The sequence below is a fragment of the Mixophyes fleayi genome, chromosome 7 (assembly GCF_038048845.1).
Source record: "Mixophyes fleayi isolate aMixFle1 chromosome 7, aMixFle1.hap1, whole genome shotgun sequence".
Taxonomy (NCBI): Eukaryota; Metazoa; Chordata; class Amphibia; order Anura; family Limnodynastidae; genus Mixophyes; species Mixophyes fleayi.
In genome coordinates this window covers 114,342,450-114,363,474 of record NC_134408.1, presented here as the reverse complement: position 1 = coordinate 114,363,474, position 21,025 = coordinate 114,342,450, and the positions used below count along the sequence as shown (strand labels likewise).

The 21,025-nt window shown below is 41.0% G+C and overlaps 1 protein-coding gene across 5 annotated transcripts in view; it reads right to left on the bottom strand.

Moving 5' to 3' along the window:
* Nucleotides 1-21,025, bottom strand: part of LOC142098011 (transient receptor potential cation channel subfamily M member 8-like) — a 77,096-nt gene that overhangs the window by 20,954 nt on the left and 35,117 nt on the right. For 3 of the 5 annotated variants that reach the window (XR_012678289.1, XR_012678290.1, XM_075180413.1), the window contains exons 14-22: nt 20,551-20,680; nt 16,054-16,199; nt 15,010-15,122; nt 13,053-13,266; nt 12,073-12,164; nt 6,744-6,885; nt 6,211-6,382; nt 1,439-1,616; nt 208-398 (exon numbers count right to left, since the gene is read on the bottom strand). Coding sequence is in view for 2 of the 5 variants with exons in the window: in XM_075180413.1 (XP_075036514.1) it covers nt 208-398; nt 1,439-1,616; nt 6,211-6,382; nt 6,744-6,885; nt 12,073-12,164; nt 13,053-13,266; nt 15,010-15,122; nt 16,054-16,199; nt 20,551-20,680 (1,378 nt within the window). In the remaining 3 variants the exon portion in view is untranslated. Of the gene's footprint in view, nt 1-207; nt 399-1,438; nt 1,617-6,210; nt 6,383-6,743; nt 6,886-12,072; nt 12,165-13,052; nt 13,267-15,009; nt 15,145-16,053; nt 16,200-20,550; nt 20,681-21,025 lie in introns of those variants that run through there. The other 2 variants (XR_012678291.1, XM_075180415.1) reach the window with 2 other exon arrangements.

Below are 21,025 nucleotides of genomic sequence, written 5' to 3'. Positions count from 1 at the left end.
ATGACTTTAGAGCATTGGGAATCGACGGTTCATAGTAAATATACTCTCAACTCTACCAGGGCTGCATTACCAAAACATCTAAGACAAATTATTGTTGCACTTATTTATGAAAATGGATATGAACACTACAAATATTATTCTTCAACTACTAAACTAACTGCTGAACTACAATAGGGCAGAATGATATGTTACATGGTCTGAACTTACAGCAAGGTGTAGGCTGAGGTTCTTGTTGTTTGCGACAACAGTTAAACATCTTCCTTAGTATCAAATAGAAGTAAGCAACGATGACAAAGGGGAATGGGATGGTCAATTTGTTGCAGTATTCCTGAACTAGGAAGTATCGCTGGAACTTCCATACTTGATCATTGTTTTCCTGAACTGAGCCCACTGTGTATCTGGTAAGAGAGGGAAACATTATTACTAACAAACGAAAATATTGCTTCAAAAATAACTAGCCTTAGTCAGAGTTTAAAGCGCCTTTGATTATTTTATTGTACTATAACCTACTCTGTCCTTTGACAGTGAAAGTTAGGGTAGGGGCCACACTGGAGAATTTTTCGACCAATGTTTTATCCACAACGATCGTGTATACAGGCCCGGCGCTCCCATTAGGCAAGGTTAGGCAATTGCCTAGGGCGCCGGGCTCTGCAGGGCACCTCAAAAGAAAAAAAAAATTACTATGGTCATTTAAAACTGTGCGGAAATCCACGGGGAGGAGAGGGGGGAAGGGGCTATGAATCTTACCTGCATGAAGCTGCTCCTCTCTGCTCTGTCTCCTCCCCACCGCTCACTGACAGTGACAGGCCGTGATGATGACATCATCACGGCCCGACAGTGTCTGTGAGTGGAGGGGAGAAGACAGAGCAGAGAGGAGCAGCTTCATGCAGGTAAGATAAAGAAAGACATGGGGAGGGGAGCTGAGGGGAGGGAAGCGCAGCGCCAATTTTGACAGGGTACCCACGGCGGGGGGCGCCGATTTTAAAACGGGGGGGGGAGGCGCCGATAAATTTAATGAATTTCACCTAAAGCAAAATGCTCAACTTGCCTAATGGTATTTACTATTTTTTGTACTGCTGGCATAAGAACTATACTGGGTATTCTTAAATTAGGCTATACTGTATATTGTCATGAATATGCATTAGGCTGCAGTTGCCAAATCAGCCATTTAAAATTGACATTTATGAAATATACAGGTTGCATACTGTGCAAATTTGCAGTAAGCATGTGAATTATTTTTAATTCAATGTGTATATTTTATAGGTGTCTGGCTTTAAACAGATGATCTGGCAATCCTACATGGTATTATACTGTACAATGGGCCTAGAGCTATACCAGACATGGCATTGTTATAATTTATTTTAATTGGAGGGGGGGGGGGCTAGATAGAAGACATTATAGCATACATTTAAAAATGATTTGATTATGTTTTACTCACCCAAACATGGCAATGAGCAAGTTAACAATCAGGATGTTGGTGGAGAGCATGTAGATACAGAACAAGGGGATTGTGATCCACTCTGGGAATCTAGGATGGTTGTCATTATCCAGCTCTACACACAGTGGTTTTGACTCATTCCCAGAAAAAGTGCAGTGATCAAAATTAATAGTGGTGCCTAGGAGCAGGACAGAAGACATTAGCAGTCATGATGGGACTGTAAAGGGACCAAATCAAGACACTTTAGAGACCCAGGCATAGTATTCAGGGGCGGATTAAGGGAATGGAGGCCCCTGGGCTAAGGGCGCCTCCATTCCCCCGTGAGGCCCCCAATGTGAGCCACCCGCTGCCCCCCCCCAGTACCCCGTGAGGGCCCCCCCCAAGCACTTACCTGTCACTGTGGTCCTCCGTCCTCGGCGCGCTGTAAGCTCCTTACTGAGGAGATCTCGCGAGAGTTCACTCGCGAGACCTCCTCAGTAAGCAGATTACTGAGCGCCGGGGACGGAGGACTACAGTGACAGTGCTCAGCAGCATTGATCGGGCTGGGGGCGCCCCCGCCCCCGGACCGATCAATAATGCTGCTGAGGACTTTGAAGGGCCCCCTGGATGCCCGAGGCCCCTGGGCTATAGCCCAGTTAGACCTTGGGTTAATCCGGCACTGATAGTATTATTTCGTGGCCCCAGAAATTCCTTTCTGTCTGGTTTAATTACATTCCTCAGATTTTGTTATTGGCTCTATGTGGATGATATGAAAAGATTTTACAATGTGGTTATATTAGATTTTGGTTATGAGAGCAGACCAAACATTCAATGATATTAAAATGCGATATCAATATAAGATTATTGAATGTTGAAGTTTAGGATACCAAATTGAGAGAATCAGTTTTATGAGGATATATTATCTAAATTTGGATAATTCAGGCCCAGCTGAACTTAAATTTTTGTAAGTTCCATAATGAAAGATTCTGAAGACTTAGGTTCATTACACAGAGTTTTTACATTAACCTGTGCCAAATGTATACATTATTTTCATTATTTAATCTTGGGAAAATCTAATCCCCTAAAAAAATATTAAATGTATTTTCTATTTTCAGATGATTTTAATTTATTGGGTTGTGTAAGCCCTCTTGCAACTTTTACTACATAGATTAATCTTTTCGTTGTCTTTCTGTGTTTTTAGCCAATTATTTATATTATCTACCACTTTGGGCTGTGCGGTCTGCATTGGGCATTATGTTATCCACAGTCTAGCTTTATGTTGTCTCACAGGGCCACAACAACAAACAATTCTGACTAATGATGTAAATACATAACTGAAAATAACAAGAGGAAGCTGAAAAGAAAAAGCAATATGTTTAATAAAAAATGAAAGGTAGTATGTACAAGCCAATACATTAAAATTATCTAAAGGTGGAAATCTGTTAAAAAATCATAGGAAAAGACTTTGTAAAATCAGCATAACAAAAGTATAAGAGCAAAAGCTTAGCTAATTTAACCACTAAAGTAATGTTATCATCATCTTACTGAAGAAGCAGATTATTGCATTGAAAAGGAAATAAAATGTGACCATTTATCTATAATATTCTCATAGTTACCTACTGTCTGGGAGACTTACAAATTAGAATTAGGGGAGACTTCCAGGACTCTGGGAGAGTAGATAAGCCGTAACACTGGATATGTTCTTAAAATATCTGATATGATTAATCAAACACGTTATTTATTTCTCTAGATGAAGACATTGGGGGTGTCAGGATGGTGAATTGGATGGAGCTACTAACTGGTATTGGCGCTACTGAACAAGGAGGCGCGGAGTCTAACGCACCCCGGTATTCACCAGGGACCCCCGCAAAGAGCTCTGTGGCATACTATGTATTTGTGGGGGCAACTGTGGCATACTATGTATTTGTGGGGGCAACTGTGGCATACTATGTATTTCTGGGGCCAACTGTGGCATACTATGTATTTCTGGGGCCAACTATGGCATAGTATGAATTGGGGGCACGACTATGTGGCATGATATGAAGTGTGGGCACAACTATGAGGCATAAGATGAATTGGGGGCACAATTATGAGGTATGATGTGAACTGGGGCACTACTGTACGACATAACTTTTTTTGCTGGTCCCTTACTGTTAATATAATATTAGCCTCATAAAATGAGACATAATTTTTATATATATATATATATATATATATATATATATATATATATATTTATATATAGCTGCCGAGAGGGGAGGTGATGACTACAAATTGCCCGGGCCTGCTTGGTGGCCCGAGGCCCCACTGGAGACCTATCTTTGAAAAAAAAAAATGTTATTTTAAAAGTACTTTTTTTAAAAAATTTTTTATTGAGTGCAGGCTTGACCCAGATTGTCCTGACCACCCGCATCTCTACTACACTGGTAACTGTAACCTGCGCACCCTTCAGCACAGGTACCTTCAGATGTCAGGTCATGTGAATGCACACGGTACTCAGTGCGGGCGGGCTGCTGGATATCTTCCCATGCTGTGCAGTGGAGAATAAGGTAAGAAGAAGGTGTGCTGGAGAGGGGGCATTTGTGACTAAAGGTGCTGGGCAGAGGAGGGGCAAGTGTGATTAAAGCATGTGGGAGAGGGGACATATGTGAGCAAAGCTGCTGGGCAAGGGGGCATGTGTGAGTAATGCATTTTTCTGTAAGAGGGTGACCTGGTGCTTTTCACCTGCTAGACATGCCCCCAATAATGCACTGCCACGCCCCCAATTGTACGAACACTTGCAGGCGCAACATTTTTTTTACCATGCTCAACTATAAGGGGGGCCCCATGAAGTTGCTGTATAGGGGCCATGAGTTTCTCTAGGCATCCCTACATATGTGTATATATATATATATATGCAACAGAAAAACAAGCAGGGCGCCTCTCAGTGATATATCAAATATACAAAGTGGAATAGAGCAATACCATGCGTACCGTGGGGTAAACAATGATGTGTCTTGTAGGAGATAGTGGAGTAGTCTTAGCTGTACTTGTAGTCCTCCAGATCTCCACCGATCAGTACCAAAATGTAGAAAAAACAACCATAGTATAACTCTGTATTATTATAGTGAGGGCAATATCCCCAAAATCCTATGGGGTGTGTGGGATTGATATCCCAAAGTTATACATTAGATGACACCCATATAAGTGCAATAAAAGATTTCTAAATCAGCGTACCAGATGTCATGGAGTATCCCACTTCTGGAGAATATTAAAACATGTGCAACACCAATGACTTCACAGTCACAACCTCCCAGGTATAGGGGTTTACATCTAGCAAAGATGTAAACCCCTATACCTGGGAGGTTGTGACTGTGAAGTCATTGGTGTTGCACATGTTTTAATATTCTCCAGAAGTGGGATACTCCATGACATCTGGTACGCTGATTTAGAAATCTTTTATTGCACTTATATGGGTGTCATCTAATGTATAACTTTGGGATATCAATCCCACACACCCCATAGGATTTTGGGGATATTGCCCTCACTATAATAATACAGAGTTATACTATGGTTGTTTTTTCTACATTTTGGTACTGATCGGTGGAGATCTGGAGGACTACAAGTACAGCTAAGACTACTCCACTATCTCCTACAAGACACATCATTGTTTACCCCACGGTACGCATGGTATTGCTCTATTCCACTTTGTATATTTGATATATCACTGAGAGGCGCCCTGCTTGTTTTTCTGTTGCAGTAATCCATTCCGTCCGGACTAACCATCTGGCTTCAGGCTATCGAGGCTGCCACTCTCACTAGAGTCAAGTGATTTTTTATATACTGTAGATACGGGACTCAATTGTCATATATTGTATACTTATACATTTTCCATTTTACTATTGGAAGTTAGCTACGCTGTGGTGATCAGCGCCAGATATATCCTTTATTTGTTCATAATATATATATATATATATATATATATATATATATATATATATAAATATTGAACTACCACTTGAGCTACCACTTGTTTCAGCCTTTGGCACAGTACCTGATGTAAGTGCATCATTTACTTTGTCTTAATAAACCATTATTGTATTTACACCATACCTTTTCCTTGTCATTACCGCCATTGAACGAGGTTGGGATGGAATTGCTAGATGCCTGATTTGCAAAGAGTCGTCTACCATTGGAATATCTGGTACGCAGATTATATGTTTTTTTATTTAGATGTGTTCACACGGGTGTTCCATCTAGATCATCTACCTTCACTATGGGTTCATGTATTGTTTCACTGTAAGGAAGCCCAGTTTTTTAAGGTGGTATATTGATCCACATGAGGTGTAGTTTATGCCTGAGTCTATGACAATACTACTCTATGTTAGGTTTTTTCTGCATTGTTTCATATTCACTGGATATTTGGAGGAGTAGCCTTGGAGAAGGACCCTTCTTTTTTGAATCAACTACCAATTATTACTTTACGGTACGCAGCTTAATACATTTCATCACATTATATATCTGATAATACACATTGAGGCGCCCTGCCTGTCTTCTGTTGCAATATATATATATATATATATATATATATATATATATACACCCAACTGGCACACCTGGGCTTGACTAGATTTTAGCCGGCACTCTGATAGAACCCAACCCCTGTTTCAGAATATGTAGTATGAAGAAGGTCAATCCCAAAGACAGATTTAAATAACATTGCCATTCATTGCCATTATACCAGATTTATAGAATATCCCTCTATTTCCTTCTTATACCATATAAAAGCAAGTTAAGGGATAAAAATAGATTACCATCAACATCATCAAAGAATTGTCCAAACACTGCCAGATATGGCTCATAAATAACAGAGCGTAAAATCCATTCCCATCGGGGCTCATTCCACCTCAGGATTCCCTGACGAGCCACTCCAAACGCAATTACCCACACAGCAAAGAGGAAGAGGAAGAAGAAGACATCGATGAACTAAGAAAAGAAAAGAGACTGAATGTAAAAGAAAGCAAGTAAAATAAATACATAACCTTTGTATGAAGTGGTCCTAATATAATGCTGTGAATTGCCCAGAGTCAAATATCAAGTCAAGTACTGGATGCCACCACCCATTCCTAATGCAGAAATATGGTTTGGGTTATTGACAAAACTAGGAGAACATGAGAAATTCTGTCCAGCAGGTGGCAGATTAGTTTACATTGGTTCCCTCTCTGGATCTTCATGTCCTTTATATGGTGCTCTCGGGCAACATTTATATATCTATTATGTTATATAGGCTGAGAGAGTGAATCAGTAACACTACTGGAGTTATTGAAAATATATTTTCTGTTCTCACCATCCTTTGTAGCATAATTATCTTTGGTCCAAGGTTTTGACTGACAGTGAAGATGTCAATAAGACGTACAGTGAAAATGATGTAATCCAGGCAGAAAATGACTCTGCCGATGTATAGAGAGCTGGAACTGGAGCTGTAAAGTCTGGGGAGAAAGGAAAAAGGTCAGACACCAGCTACAGCCATAGAAAACGGTTTCATTGTGCCAATAATTAAATCTGTATTCAGTTTATTGATACTGAATTAAAATGTCTCTAAACTAGTGACCAATCAATACTGTATATATGAGAGAAGGGCAACAGGTGGGCCACCAGCTGCCTGGTGCCCTTTCCCCTGCAGCTCACAGCTCTGACATTTTTTATTGCTTTATCTTACAAAGCAGAGATTGAGACTAAACAGGGGCCACTGCTTCCATTTCAAGTGACCTCCTTTGCACAATGCAGGGATGTCACACAGTACATGACAGGAGGAGGGAGTGCAGACTATTCTGTGCCACATGGTCTGTCTCCTTTCTCTGCAAACTTCGGACTGAAGGCAAGTCATTATATATGACTGAATATATTTATTTTATGATTGTTTTTGTATCTGCTTCAAATGGGACTGGTTGGTAAGAAAAAGTGCTGTGCCACATAAAGTATAGGATGAATCCTAAATAGCCATAAAATATAACAAAGAAATTTATAAATATAACAAAATACTTAAATGAGACCCCTTGAGTCTCATTTAAGTATTTTGTACAGCAAAACAAAATCTCATTTTCTCTGATGTACCATTGGAGGACACTGCGGCAATGGGGTATAGTAGGTGGTCCAGGAGTAAGGGGCACTTCAGTCTGGAAGGACAGCTAGTTAGGAAGACAGCTCCACCCCGACTATATCACTCCCAGAGGGAGGGATTTTTGTTTTTATCTTTTAAAGGGTACATGGGGAAATATCATGTTCCTGCCTGGTGGCACTGGTAAGTAAGAAAGGGAGGTCTTTGTCCCCCTTCTCCTTGACAGGCTTCCTCAGCGGAGATGCTATTTTCTAAGCAGCCTGTTTCTCTACTGCTATGCTCCTCCTGTTGGTGACAATTTTTGCACTTTCTAGGCTTGATGCACTGTTTAGTTTGCTGTTTTCATACTCCTTTCTATCCTTTGTAGTGTGAGTATGTGTGAGTGAGCCCACCTATATATCAATTTAATTTATAATTACTATATAGGTGTCAGTGACCAATCTGTCTGTATTATACAGCTTCTGTGTTTACTGAAAACAACAGTTCTGTCTTTTCTCTGGTAATATTGTTAATTTAACTTTACCATTGTGGCTTAGAAAGGGACTTTAAAGACTAAAGCGTCCACTGGAAAGTCTTGCTGCATTATTCATGTGGAAAAGTGATCCACGATTGCCTGCGACTCAACCGCAACTGTTGAAAAATCGATTTGGCTTAAGACTCTGACAGTGTCCATTGTCAAACTCACTCAGATAATGTCTCACAGAGAGGTAGGTGACCCTTCTCTTTTACTGCACCACACATTCTGCCTTTGCAATCGGTACCGTCCACTAGTGGTGTGTCCCAGGCTGGGGCTGATTTGGCTTTGTCTGTTGCTGAGTACGCCTATGGTCTTGCTAGGTGCTTTTCCTCCTTGGAACGCCTCCTTAGCGCTCCCCTTCACCATAGGATGATGAGTAAACGTCATGTTCCAGAGACGGTTTAGACAATTATTTTGGATGATGAAGAGGGCAAGTTGCTTAGGGACTCTAACGAGGAGGACTCTTATGGCATTGGATATTCTTCTACTTCTCAGAGCGCAGATGACGCAAACTTTATGGTGGACAAGAGGTCCCTTTCCCTCCACCCCCTCAGCTTTAAGAGATGGTTTCGGAGGCTTGGTAGAAGCCTGACCAAAAGTTCCATATGCCGAGAAAATTTAAATCCCTTTACCCCTTGCCATTGGAGGAGTCTGTGAAATGGGAGAATTCTCCCAAGGTAGATCCTCTGATAGCATGTCTTACCAAAACCACTGCTATCCCTGTGCAGGGTGGTATTTCTCTCCGATATGCTACTGATTAAAAAATTTGACTGTTTTGTTCCGCTTTTATGGTGGCCAGCAGCCTCATTAAAACAGATAGGTCTACTGTTTGGGTAAACAAAGCTATTCAGGCATGGGCGGAACACTTTGCTAAGGGTTTGCAAGAAAATCAGCCGAACAAGCATCTTTGGATACGGTGTCTGTTACTTCCAAGCTCTCTGCGCTCATTATACTGGCCAGACATTCCTTGTGACTCCGCTCTTGGTCATCGAATGCTGACACTAAACTTACGCTAGAGTCTTTGCCCTTTGATGGGGTGACTCTTTTCAGACCCCAGCTGGACCAGATCATTAAAGTGGCCTCGAGTGATAGGTGCCCTTATTTCTGCCTCTTAGTAAAACTAAACCTAAACAACCCAGGTTTCAGTCCTTTCATCCCTTCAGTAGGTCAAGAGCAGCTCCCATCAGGAGCAGTCCACCTCCTCTAGGGGTAGTTTCCATTGGGGATGGGGGTCTGCCAGGAACCAGAATCTCAAGCCTGCAGAGACGGTTTCTGCATGATGCCTCACTCGGCTGTTTCAGGATCAATGGCGGGCCAATCCTTGGATTCATGGGTTTGACGGTTTATCACTCTGGGCTATGTTATCGATCTTGTGTATTTCCCTCATCGCAGATTTTTCACCACAAGCCTGCTCTCCTGCAGTTTCAGGTGCAGGGCACTCCGAGACACTATCCAAAATCTTCTGGTTTTGGGTGTAATTATTCTAGTTCCTCCTCTTGAAAGGGGGTGGGTTTTGCTCCAACCTTTTTCTGGATCCAAAGTCAGATAGCTTGTTTCATCTGATCTTGAACCTCAAAATGCTCAACAAACAGGTTTCAGTTCTAGGCTTGAGGATGGAATCACTGTAGTCCGTCATCACAGGCATGGAACGGGGAGAGTTGCTTGCTTCTCTGGACATAAAGGATGCTTACCTCCTTTCCCTCCTCTGAGAGGGGCATCAGTGTCTTCTTTGCTTTGCGTCTGCAAGGCACATTACCAATTTCCGGGCTTTGCCCTTTGTCCTAGCTACGGCCTCACAGGTTTTCTCGAAGGTTGTGGCCATCATGGCAGGTCACCTACCTTCCCGGGGCATCACTATTTTGCCTTACCTAGATGACCTGTTGATGAAGGCTCCGTCACATTCCATTCTTACAAAACACACTCAGCTGACAAGTCTTTCTTAATTCCTGCACAAACTATGCACTTTCTTGGCCCAACACAGTGTGTCAGCAGGTGTTCCTGTCAGAGTTTTCTCAATTTTATCGAAGACCATGTCCCTCCTGGCCAGGTTGGAGGTGTCCCTTCTCCATTGCATGAAGCTGCTTGGGTCCATGGTATCAAGTTTCAAAGTGGTTCCCCTCGCCCAGGTTCATTCTCAGCTCCTCCAAAAGTGATCTTCCCTTCACCTGGACAAACAGTTCATCCGGTTGTCTGTGACCGTTCATCAGTCCCTCATGTGGTGGTTGACCAGGTCACATCTCAATAGGGGTCGGTCCTTCCAGTCATGGGAGTGGACCCTGCACACTACAGACACCAATCTGTCTAGGTGTCGCATGGTGTCAGTGCTCTTTGGTTCCAGGGCCTTTGGGACCCCTAGGAGGTACTGCTGCCATCAATGTGCTGGAAATTCTGGTGATCTACAGGGTGCTTGTCCAGGTTCGGGATTCTGGCTGGCAAGCCTCTGAAAGTCCAATCAGACAATGCAATGACAGTAGCCTACCTGAACCATCAGGGGGAATACGCAACGCCATGACCATGAAGGAAAAGGCATGGATCATGTTCTTGGTGGAACTCCATGTTCTCGTGATATTTGCCATATTCATCCTTACCTCAGCCACAAATGGATCCACCTGGGGAAATGGTCCCTTCACAAAGGGGTTCAATGTTGAGGTCAGCTGGAGATTGTTCTCATGCCGAGACTTCAAGTTCACTTTTTACTGCATGAAGTCCACGGATCCTGATGCGAGGTTCACCTATGCCATAATGACTCTCTGGTGGTTTCATCTGGTGTATTTGTTTCCTCTGATTCCCATGCTACCGATGATGTTCAAGAAACTAAAGAGGGAAGGAGTGGCCGCCATTATGGTGGCTCCAGATTGGCTGCACTGAGCATGGTAATCTGACATCATGGGGATGGCCATAGTCCCACCCTTCCAGTAACCTCTTTGGCCTGATCTGCTCATCCAAGGCCCTCTTTAGTCGTCTGTTTTGTTCAGACCAGGCAATGCTTTGCACTAAGCCCTCATTTGTTCCTAAAGTGGTCTCACATTTTTACTTAAACCAGGAGTTTGGTGTTCAGTCTTTTTCTCCTCGGTTCACAAGACTACCATCTTGTTTGTGCTGTACGATGCGCAAAAGAGTGCTTGGCCGGCCTCTAGGGGGTGTCTTGGTCGATGAATCACTGTGACTATTCTTTTGGTTTAAGTTCAGTCAGCTAGGCCTGTGCCAGTGGATTTTGAAGCTCATTCGACCAGGGCTCTCTGTGCTCCATGGGCGGCGCGTCATGGTGCTTTGGCCAAACAGTTGTGCCGGACTTCTATGTGGTCGTCTGTACACACGTTTTACAAATTCTACAAGTTGCATGGCTTTGTATCTTAGGATGTTAGCTTTGGGCGCAAGGATTTTCGCACAGCCATTTTAGAGCAATCCCTCCCTTTGGGACAGCTTTGGTATGTCCCCTTGTTGCAGAGTGCCCCAATGGCACGCTAGAGAAAATAGGATTTTTACTCACTTTAAAATCCATTTCTTTTAGTCCATTGGGGGACAATGTGCTCTCTCCTTTTACTCTGATTGTTTGCTGGTTTCCTGTTTTACTCTTTTGGGGGTAAATGTATCACACCCCGGTTTTGTCAACTCCCACGAGTTCGGCGTCTTCGCAGCTTAAATTTAAGGGGGAGTTGACAAAACCGGGGTATGATACATTTACCCCTTGGTGTTTCTTGTTTTACCATTTTAGGCCCTCTCTTTTGGGCTTTGTTATTAAAAAAACCTGAAGATGGCTCCCTCTGGGAGGGGCATAGTAGGGGTGGAGTTGTTCTCTCAGCACTTTCAGATTGAAGTGCCCCTTACTTCAGGACCACCTACTATGCCCCATTGTTGTAGGGTCCCCCAACAGCCTGTGTTCTAGGATTACTCTGATCTATTTAGCTCTTGCCACAAAAAAATTATAAGTTTTCACTTCCTGCTGATAACTAGGGATTGTGCAGTGCTATCTAGTGTACAAATACATATGGTAAACATAGGGCTAAAAGGATGTACTGTAAACACAGAAAAGGGACTCACCTGAAAATAATCCCAACAATAAAAAACAGGATGGCGAAAATATCCATAATGTTCCATAGATCAGTAAAGTACTTCACTCCACTCATGTACACCTGCCAAAAGAGAGGTGTTTCATTCCTTTGTATATATGTGACAAGTAGAAGGCATTGCTATATATAGTTATAGCAGCCTAAAGATTCTGGTAGAATTTTGTGCTGTAAAATAGTACGCACTGTGCTACAGAAGGGTGTAGTATGAGTTAACGGTACTGTAAACACTGACACTCTTTAATCCTACAGAATTATTCCTATAGTGAACAGAGCGACAAAGAAAAAATAACTACTTACCAGTAAAAAGACACACTGTAAATCCGAAGAGAGGAGATCGCGACTGCTGCATATGACGTCAGTTATATGCGTTTAGTTTTTTTTAAAGCGGCAACCCACGGAGCAGGTTAATATGAATTTTATACCTGGGTCCGTGCGTTTGCGCTTTAAATTCAGGAATGTGCAAGTCGCTCATGTAAGTGAAGTAATTTGCAGCAGTCGCAATGTCCTATCTTCGCATTGATAATATCATATATTATATGATATTACAAAGGTTTTGGCTTGGACACATTTAATTGTGTCACGTTATTGAGTATAGCTTGAGTAGACTTGGTACTCACTGACTGATATAACAAATTTAGGTTTTGTAAAAGGGCTCATTAATAAACATAGGACATAGAGCTCATTGCTACATATCAGTAGTCTATCATAATTTCTTAACCATGTGTTGAAGTCCTAGGGGTAAATGTATCCAGCTGAGAGTTTTCCAGCGGGTTTGAAAAACCAATCAGATTCTAGCTATCATTTATTTAGTACATACTACAAAATGAAAGCTAGAATCTGATTGGTTGCTACAGGCAACATCTCCAGGTTTCAAACCCGCTGGAAAACTCTCAGCTTGATACATTTACCCCTTAGTGTCAATCCTTACACACAGTGGGTGTCATACTGTACCTGTCTTATCTCTTCACACAACATAATAAACACCAACACATAGACTGAGATCTCAATGCCAGTAGGAGATCGCTGGAAATCCATCAGGAGGACGTATGCAAAGAGTAGCAGAAATCCAATATAGGAAATAACCGTCCATGAGAAGACAACAAATGGGGAGGAGAAGAAATCAAAGTAATTCAATAGAAAGCTTCTTTTTCCATCTCGATTTCTCCTAGATTCAGAACAAAGACACAAATAGGTAATTCAATTCACCTTCACAAGGAGCTATCACAAGGAGTTATCAGCAGTTATATGGATATCTGCCAAGCCACACAACTTAGGTTAACCAAAAGGAAGTGGTAGATGAAAAGCAGTATATTTAATGGATGAATCAAGCGTTGTTGAATCAATTTAATGCAATATAAAGAATTATATAAAAAATAATGGGTAAAATATAAATATATTGATATGTTATAGTCATAATCAACTTTATACTAATATGATGCTCCATGTTGCCATAAACATATCACAATTGAGTAAAGTGTTGATAAATGCATCAAATAATAACCCATAAGTTATCCCAGTCTTATCCTAAATGTTCCTTTATAAAAACATTTTGCTCATTACTGAGAAGTAGATACCTGCACCATGCACTTGTGTTGAAAACAATCCTATGTTATTCACTCATATATTAGGAACCCAGAGAAATTGTATGAGCAGTTGCAGGATCAAACACGTCCTGGTCTTCTGTGTACTGCTGTGAATCCGTTTTGATAACACAGTACAATGTGACTGCAGATTAAAAACAACACTGCCAGCCCTATTATTTGTATTTCAGAAATGAGAATTAGCAATGGAGCAATGGACCTCTCCTCTTTGTGTGTTACCTATATAACACCGTACAATTTGACTGCAGATTTAGAAGACCAAGACTGCCAGCCCTATTATTTGTATTTCAGCAATGACAATTAGCAATGGAGCAATGGAGCTCTAGTCTTTGTGCGTTACCTAGATAACACCGTACAATTTGACTGCAGATTTAGACCAAGACTGCCAGCCCCATTATTTCTATTTCAGCAATGACAATTAGCAATGGAGCAATGGAGCTCTCCTGCTTGTGTGTTACCTATATAACAAAGTACAATGTGACTGCAGATTTAGAAGACCAAGACTGCCAACCCTATTATTTCTGTTTCAGCAAAGACAATTAGCAATGGAGCTCTACTGTTTGCGTGTTAGCTATATAACACCATACAATTTGACTGAAGATTTAGACCAAGACTGCCAGCCCTATTATTTGTATTTCAGCAATGACAATTAGTAATGGAGCAATGGAGCTCTCCTCTTTGTGTGTTACCTATATAACACAGTACAATGTGACTGCAGATTTAGAAGACCAAGCCTGCCAGCCCTATTATTTCTATTTCAGCAATGACAATTAGCAATGGAGCAATGGAGCTCTCCTGAATGTCACTGGAGACTTTGAAGAACACTGCTACACCTCCTCTTTCTTTTCTACCTATGATGCTGCCTAGATAACTGCACTAGAGACTGCCAAGAACTGTGCTACATCTTCTGTGTCCTTCTGTGAAAGGCGCTAGGTCGCCGTGGAGGGCGGTACTTATAGATTCCAAAACTCGCGAGATCTGACGATGTAACAATGACGTTTTGCCTCATTTTCAATACCGAGGGCGCGCGAAAGTAACAAGCTGGCTCGGCTCGGGGCTCGGATCTGCTAAGTTGTCGGGGAACCAAGCCTGAGCATCTCTAGTTATTTTATTTACTTCTTCTCACTAACTGGAATGTGGGACCATTATGTTCTATAGTAAGCTAAATGTTTTATAAAGGAACTTGTATCTAAGACTAGGACATCTGGGTGTGTAAATCAATGTTAATACATATTTATTTTATATTGGCAGACTATACAAGATTTTGCTATTTATTAGTGTGTATTATGCTTTTTGAAGATCCATACCTGAAAGATATGAATCCACAGCAGATTAAGGGAAACAGCACAGGGGACAAGATAATCTTCCATGTTTTGGTATCTCTAGAAATCTCTCCGTACCATTGCTTGGAGAGGAAGTTCTGGGTTGGTATAAAAGACAGTCTGTGAGTTGAGACAGGATGCAGATAGTAGTTTGGGACATTGGGAAGACTGTGGGTTTACACACAGAGACTTTTGTGGGCTAGCTCACTGGGAAGCCTGTGGATCACAACACAGGGAATAGAAGTCTCTAGTTCTGGACAGTGTGAACGCTGTGAAATAGACATTGGCCAGTCCATTAATGATCATATTCTGTAAATCAGAACACTGGGAAGGTGGTTTATAAGGGCACTGGAAGTCTGTTGGCTAACAAAGATGATTAGCTATGGTTCTGGACAGACAACATACTAGGGACTGCAACTGGTGTTAATACGTGGACAAAGCAGGGAATAAGATGTGGGTCAGGGAACTGACTAGGTTGTGTTTTCAGGAATAGGTTAGGCAGGATGTGAGACAGGAAACAGGCATGGAAAAGGCTTTTATTGGGGCTGTTGAAGAGGCAATAGACCTGCCCATATTGTTGGGGCAAACTAGGTCACTAAAGAGAGGTGTGTAAACCAACTTCTTGGTTTAACCTCATTAATGGCTTCAATTAATTATGATAGTGTTCAAGACTGCATTTAATACATGTGGAACTTTGCCCAATGTTTAAAAAGCTCACACATTCACAAAGTCCGTCTAGCAAGGTGCTCTTTCTACACCTTTATTAAGTTTTAATACTTTCCCTCCACAAAATGAAATCTCATTTTTACAATGCCCTCTGGTGTGCCTACTCCATACTTAGAAAAGAACACCCCCACTTTGCCAAACATCACCCACTGGCTAAACCAAATTTCTGCTCCTTTGCAAAACACACCATTTTTCCACACAATCCCATGAGTTTTGGTGGAAATCTAGGCACAGTATTAGCCAAGGAGTGACATGGTTTTCTGACATGACATGTGTGACGTGTGATATCAATGTGTATCTTACCTGTACCCCAGGGTGTGCTATAAACTCCTGGTCTTTTGCTTCCACTGCTATCTCAAGGCAGTTACTGTTCCCCCAGAACTCACACGAATAGACCAGCAGTTTCTCTGCCAGGACCTTGTCATTACTGTAACACTCTGTGAATAGTTCTACAGCAAAAACACAATTATAGTCACATACAGAATTCCGCACTTACAGCATAACACGTCACTGTATGCATGTAATAGGCACATCCACGATTCCACTTTAATTGTTATTATTTTTGCTTTAAATATTTTCATTATCTGTCTCCTTTGTAATTGGCAATCCTTAAACTCAATGAAATTAATAGATTATTAATAGAAAATGTGCCTGATCGCATAAATTAAGGACTGGAGTTGGGGGCTTTGGATTCAAAAATCTGTACCTATTATTGAGTGTAGAGAAAACTAAGGTTTTATGGATGTTTAATCCCTAAAAATGTTCCTGAAATCTCCAGAACTGTGATTCCACAGTAGTTACTAATGTGCTTTGTACTTAAAACGTTGCTAGTGGGATTTATACTATAAAGTTTCTTTTTCTATACCTGATCTTCAATAAAACTCCACAGTTTTGTTACTCTTTTTTTTTTTTTTAGCTAAACTAGCTTAAAAGGTGCAATCCCGTGAAAAAATGATTTATAATTTGCTCACTGTGATGCGCATACCATGGTACCGTCACAAGACAAATAGTGTGGTGAGCAGAGAGGCTCTGGAATGTTTATCTCCCCTGTCTTCCTCTGTTATCATGCAATCATGGAGAAGGTCTGTGACTGACTGATTCTTATTCAGAAGCCAACCAGTAAAATTCTGAAGCAGAGAGCCATGGTTCCTTGTGTGAGACAGATTTTTTGGAGTGGCAGCCATCTAAATCTGCCACACAGATCAGTTTTACAAATGGACAACTGAGTTATTAGAGAACATCCTGGAAAATGTTTTATCAGTCCTGTGTTTCGAAGGTACACAACTTGCCGTCTATGTGGGATTGCTCCTTTAGTCAACCCTAAGGTTTAAGTTTTCAAGAACAAGCCACTGCCCAATTTTTTTACTTTGTTAGATACACTGTCAGGACCTGATTCATTAAGAAACACATATTGGGCCTGATTCATTAAGGAAAGGAAAGCAAAAAACAAAAGTAACTTTACACCTTGGCAAAAACATATTGCATTAGAGGGGGAGGTAAATTTAAAATGTGGTGACAGATTTAAAATTGGCGTAGGGCATGTCCAAGATCAACTTTAAATTTCAGCGTAAAAATAAAGCTAGCAAGTATTTGTGTGACACATGAAAAAACAGCCAGTGTTTAACTTATGTGCAAAATAATAAACTAATCTCAATGCAACATGGTTTTGCCAAGGTTCAAAGTTACTCATTTTTTTTGCTTTACTTTTCTTAATGAATCAGGTCCATGAGCTCAATTAATTGGTTAAACCTGAAGCATCTTTGAAGAAATTAAACGCACATCCAATGCTAACATAGCTGTCATGGCTTTAGTGATCCACTATGCAACAGGATGCTGGCTGTCATACTTAGTTTCTCTTGCAAATGCTTGTTTCTCAGACAATTGTTGCTTAAAACTATGCATACTGTTCTTGCTTCACTGTATGTAAATCTCACCCCTAGCAGCAACAGCAGCGGCAGTGCGCAAGGATGCCTCTCGGAAATCATGGATAGCATTAGAGGAGTACAGTTGAATTTCAAAATTAGATGCTGGACTACGTACTAATAATAAGGAAGTTGATGATGAAGGTGTTGACAGTGAAGATTGCATGAGGTGTCTATCCATTCGGCTGCTAGCTGATGCTGGGCTGGTTGCTACTATACAAATTTTTCCACCTTTTGATAAACTACTTTAATGAAATTGCTGCAAGTGATATAACAGGAAGGAGGTGATCAACAACCCTAGCTCTACTTATTGTGGCATCACAAAGGCTACAGATGTTTTGGAGCTGACAGACCTACACTGTGAGTGAGAAGGTGGTACATGGGAATTTAAGGAAGTTGCATGAACGTGTTGAACACTCAATGCAATGGTCATTCTAGCAAAAAGTGGGCATGGTCTAAACATTTTCTTGCCACTGTGGGTGGTGTATAGAATGTTAGCTATTTTCATTTTCTTGAACAAATCACCACATTCATGAGAAGCTTTTCCCTTAATCCTTACAAAAAGAGGTGATGTTTTCTTTGAGATTGATAAACAGTGTTTGGATTTTGAGCACACTTTGTTAAACTTTCTTCCCGCTTTACCTTTTTTACTAGTAGAGGTTGAAAAAGTACTACTACTGCCTATACTGGTACTGGGAAGCTTCTGATTTGTAGACTGACCCATTGTTGACAAGTGGAGTAAAGCTACTTGAAGTTGGAGCTACTTAAAGTTGCCACCACACCAGGTGAACGCCCAATGAGGGAAAGGAGGAAATGTTACCTTACAATTCTTCTGACACTGCTCCACAATATACTTCAAATTTAGAAAATTGATTCTTAAAAATAAATTTTATATATATATATATATATATATATATATATATAGATTGTAAGCTTTCGAGCAGGGTTCTCTTACCTCTCTGTCTGTATGTATTACCCAGTATTGTCTTATTAATGTTTGTTCCCAATTGTAAAGCGCTACGGAATTTGCTGCCACTATATAAATAAATGTTGATGATGATGATGATGATATATATATATATGTATTTTTTGGCCAGGTGTAGAGCTCAGATTCAAAGAGCTCCCTGACGTTTGGCCGTTTAATAAAGATGTCGCTGATACTACACCTCGCACAATTGCATTCAGATTGAAACACTTGCCATTTTAAAAGCCACTTACTAATGATACTGTATATATTTTTTTAGATGTGCTGCTCAGAGTCAAAGAGCACCCTGTTTTTTGTCTACTACATAGTTCAGATGTCACTGATAATGCCCCTCACACAAATGCTTTCAGATTGAAACAAGTGGGATTTTAAAAGCAAGACATATATTTGTTTTTTGGGGGTGTGCTGCTCACAGTCATACATTACACTGCTTTTTCTCCACAAAATAGTTCAGATGTCACTGATACTAACCCTTGCACAATTGCTTTCAGATTAAAACACTTTGATTTTAAAAACAAGAAAGAATATTTTTTTGTCCACTCCTAGTTAAGCTGGGTACACACTACACAGTTTTCATCCAATAATTGGCTAAATCAGCCGACATACGACCGCTCGTTCAAAAGTCGGGTCAGTGACACGATGGTCGAAAGTCTGCCCAAATGGACGATTGTCGCCTCATTTGGTTGGTCGTACCGTTTAATATTTTCGTTCCAATCTCGTTTCCGTTGTGTAGTGTGTATAAACTTCTGACCGATCCACAACAGTGAGTACAAAATTACAGTCATTGCTCACGACAACATGGCTGTAAAAAGTCGCTAAAGGAACGTCCGCTCCTACCTTTATCGTCCTAAACAAGGCTAGTGTGTATGCAGTCCATGGACCGAGTGATCGGAACATCGATTGCATGTAAAATCTCTTGGCATAAAAAGTTGGTTGAAATTTCTTTAGTGTGTACCCAGCTTTAGTTTACAAATATACTATTACAACCAGTAGCCACTCGTTGTCTACTCTTCACTCTCTCACACCCAATTTATCAGCACACAATTCCAGCAGACTCTTAATAAACTCTTAAGATTTGTGCAGTAAAATCACAGCTCTTGCAATACAAATTGCATCTTTCACCCTGTCCAATTCACTGCAAGCGATTTTCTGAACACATAATTGCAGTAAACGTCCTACCTACATGCTCTCAAATCTAAAATGGCAGCTGAGAACAGAATGGAGGGCTATATATAGAAGATATTGATCCAAAACTCGCGCGATTCCACATTTTACCAGAAATTATGTTTTGCCTTGATTTTAAATCTGAATTTCTAGTGGGAAACCGAGTCATGGCTTGGTTCAACTCAATAGCCCAAAATTCATATCTGTCATATTTCTCAGAATTTGAAATTCTCATCTCTACTAAAGAGTCATCCTTTGGGTATCAGATGTGTTACTACTGTTTAAATGCATGGTTCTAAAAAACCCTGGAGCAAGTGATGAGTATGGGGAACATGAGTGAGTTAGAGGAAGGACCTAGGCTGATAATAAATGCTTTGGGGGCGGGAGGGGGTGTGGGGGGGGGGGGGGGGAGTTTAGTGGTGTTCATTGACCTCTGGGTCCTCCACTTACTTTGGGCATTTAGATTGCGATGGTGGAAAATATCTGAAATTTGTTAATATCAGGTACTTTGGGGGTTACATCAACAATTTAGATTGTGCATATATGTATATATTCATATATAAGTATGTCATGCTAACTGCTTTCTTCATTTATGTAATCCGTAAATGCCGGGGCCAATTTGTTTCCACGTCGATGTATGTGTCGATGTAAGTTCTTGATGTGTTACAGGTATGTTCAACAAGTAAGAAGAGAGCAAAATTTACACTTTGTTAATAGATTGCAACTTACCAACTGCTCTCGTTTCATACTCATTGGCAATCTCCTCTGATTCCCCAGCACAATTGAAATCATTCTTTACTTGTGCCAAGCTCTTTAGCAGTTTGCTAGCACCCAGCGCAGCTAATGTGCATCCTCTAGTCTTGAGAAAAACATTAAGATAATCACATATTTAAAGATATTTCCAACAGTGTTGCACTTGAGACTTTTGCATGTGGTTGTACAACTAATTGGGGAAATGCTATGGCAGCCCATGCAAGAGTCACATGCACTAACCTTCAGTATATGTCTAATTCATTTTTTTTAATAAATATATAATGCCCCCTAGTGGTATTTTAGTAAACCAAGCACCCCAGTGACTACAGGCAGAGTCCATATAACTAAAGTGAACCCCAAGAGAGAGAGAAGGAAATTTTGCATGGAAGAGACCCTAGAGAGAGGGTTGCTGTAAGAGGCAGTGTAGCAGCAGTGTCAGAGCCCAAGGGCT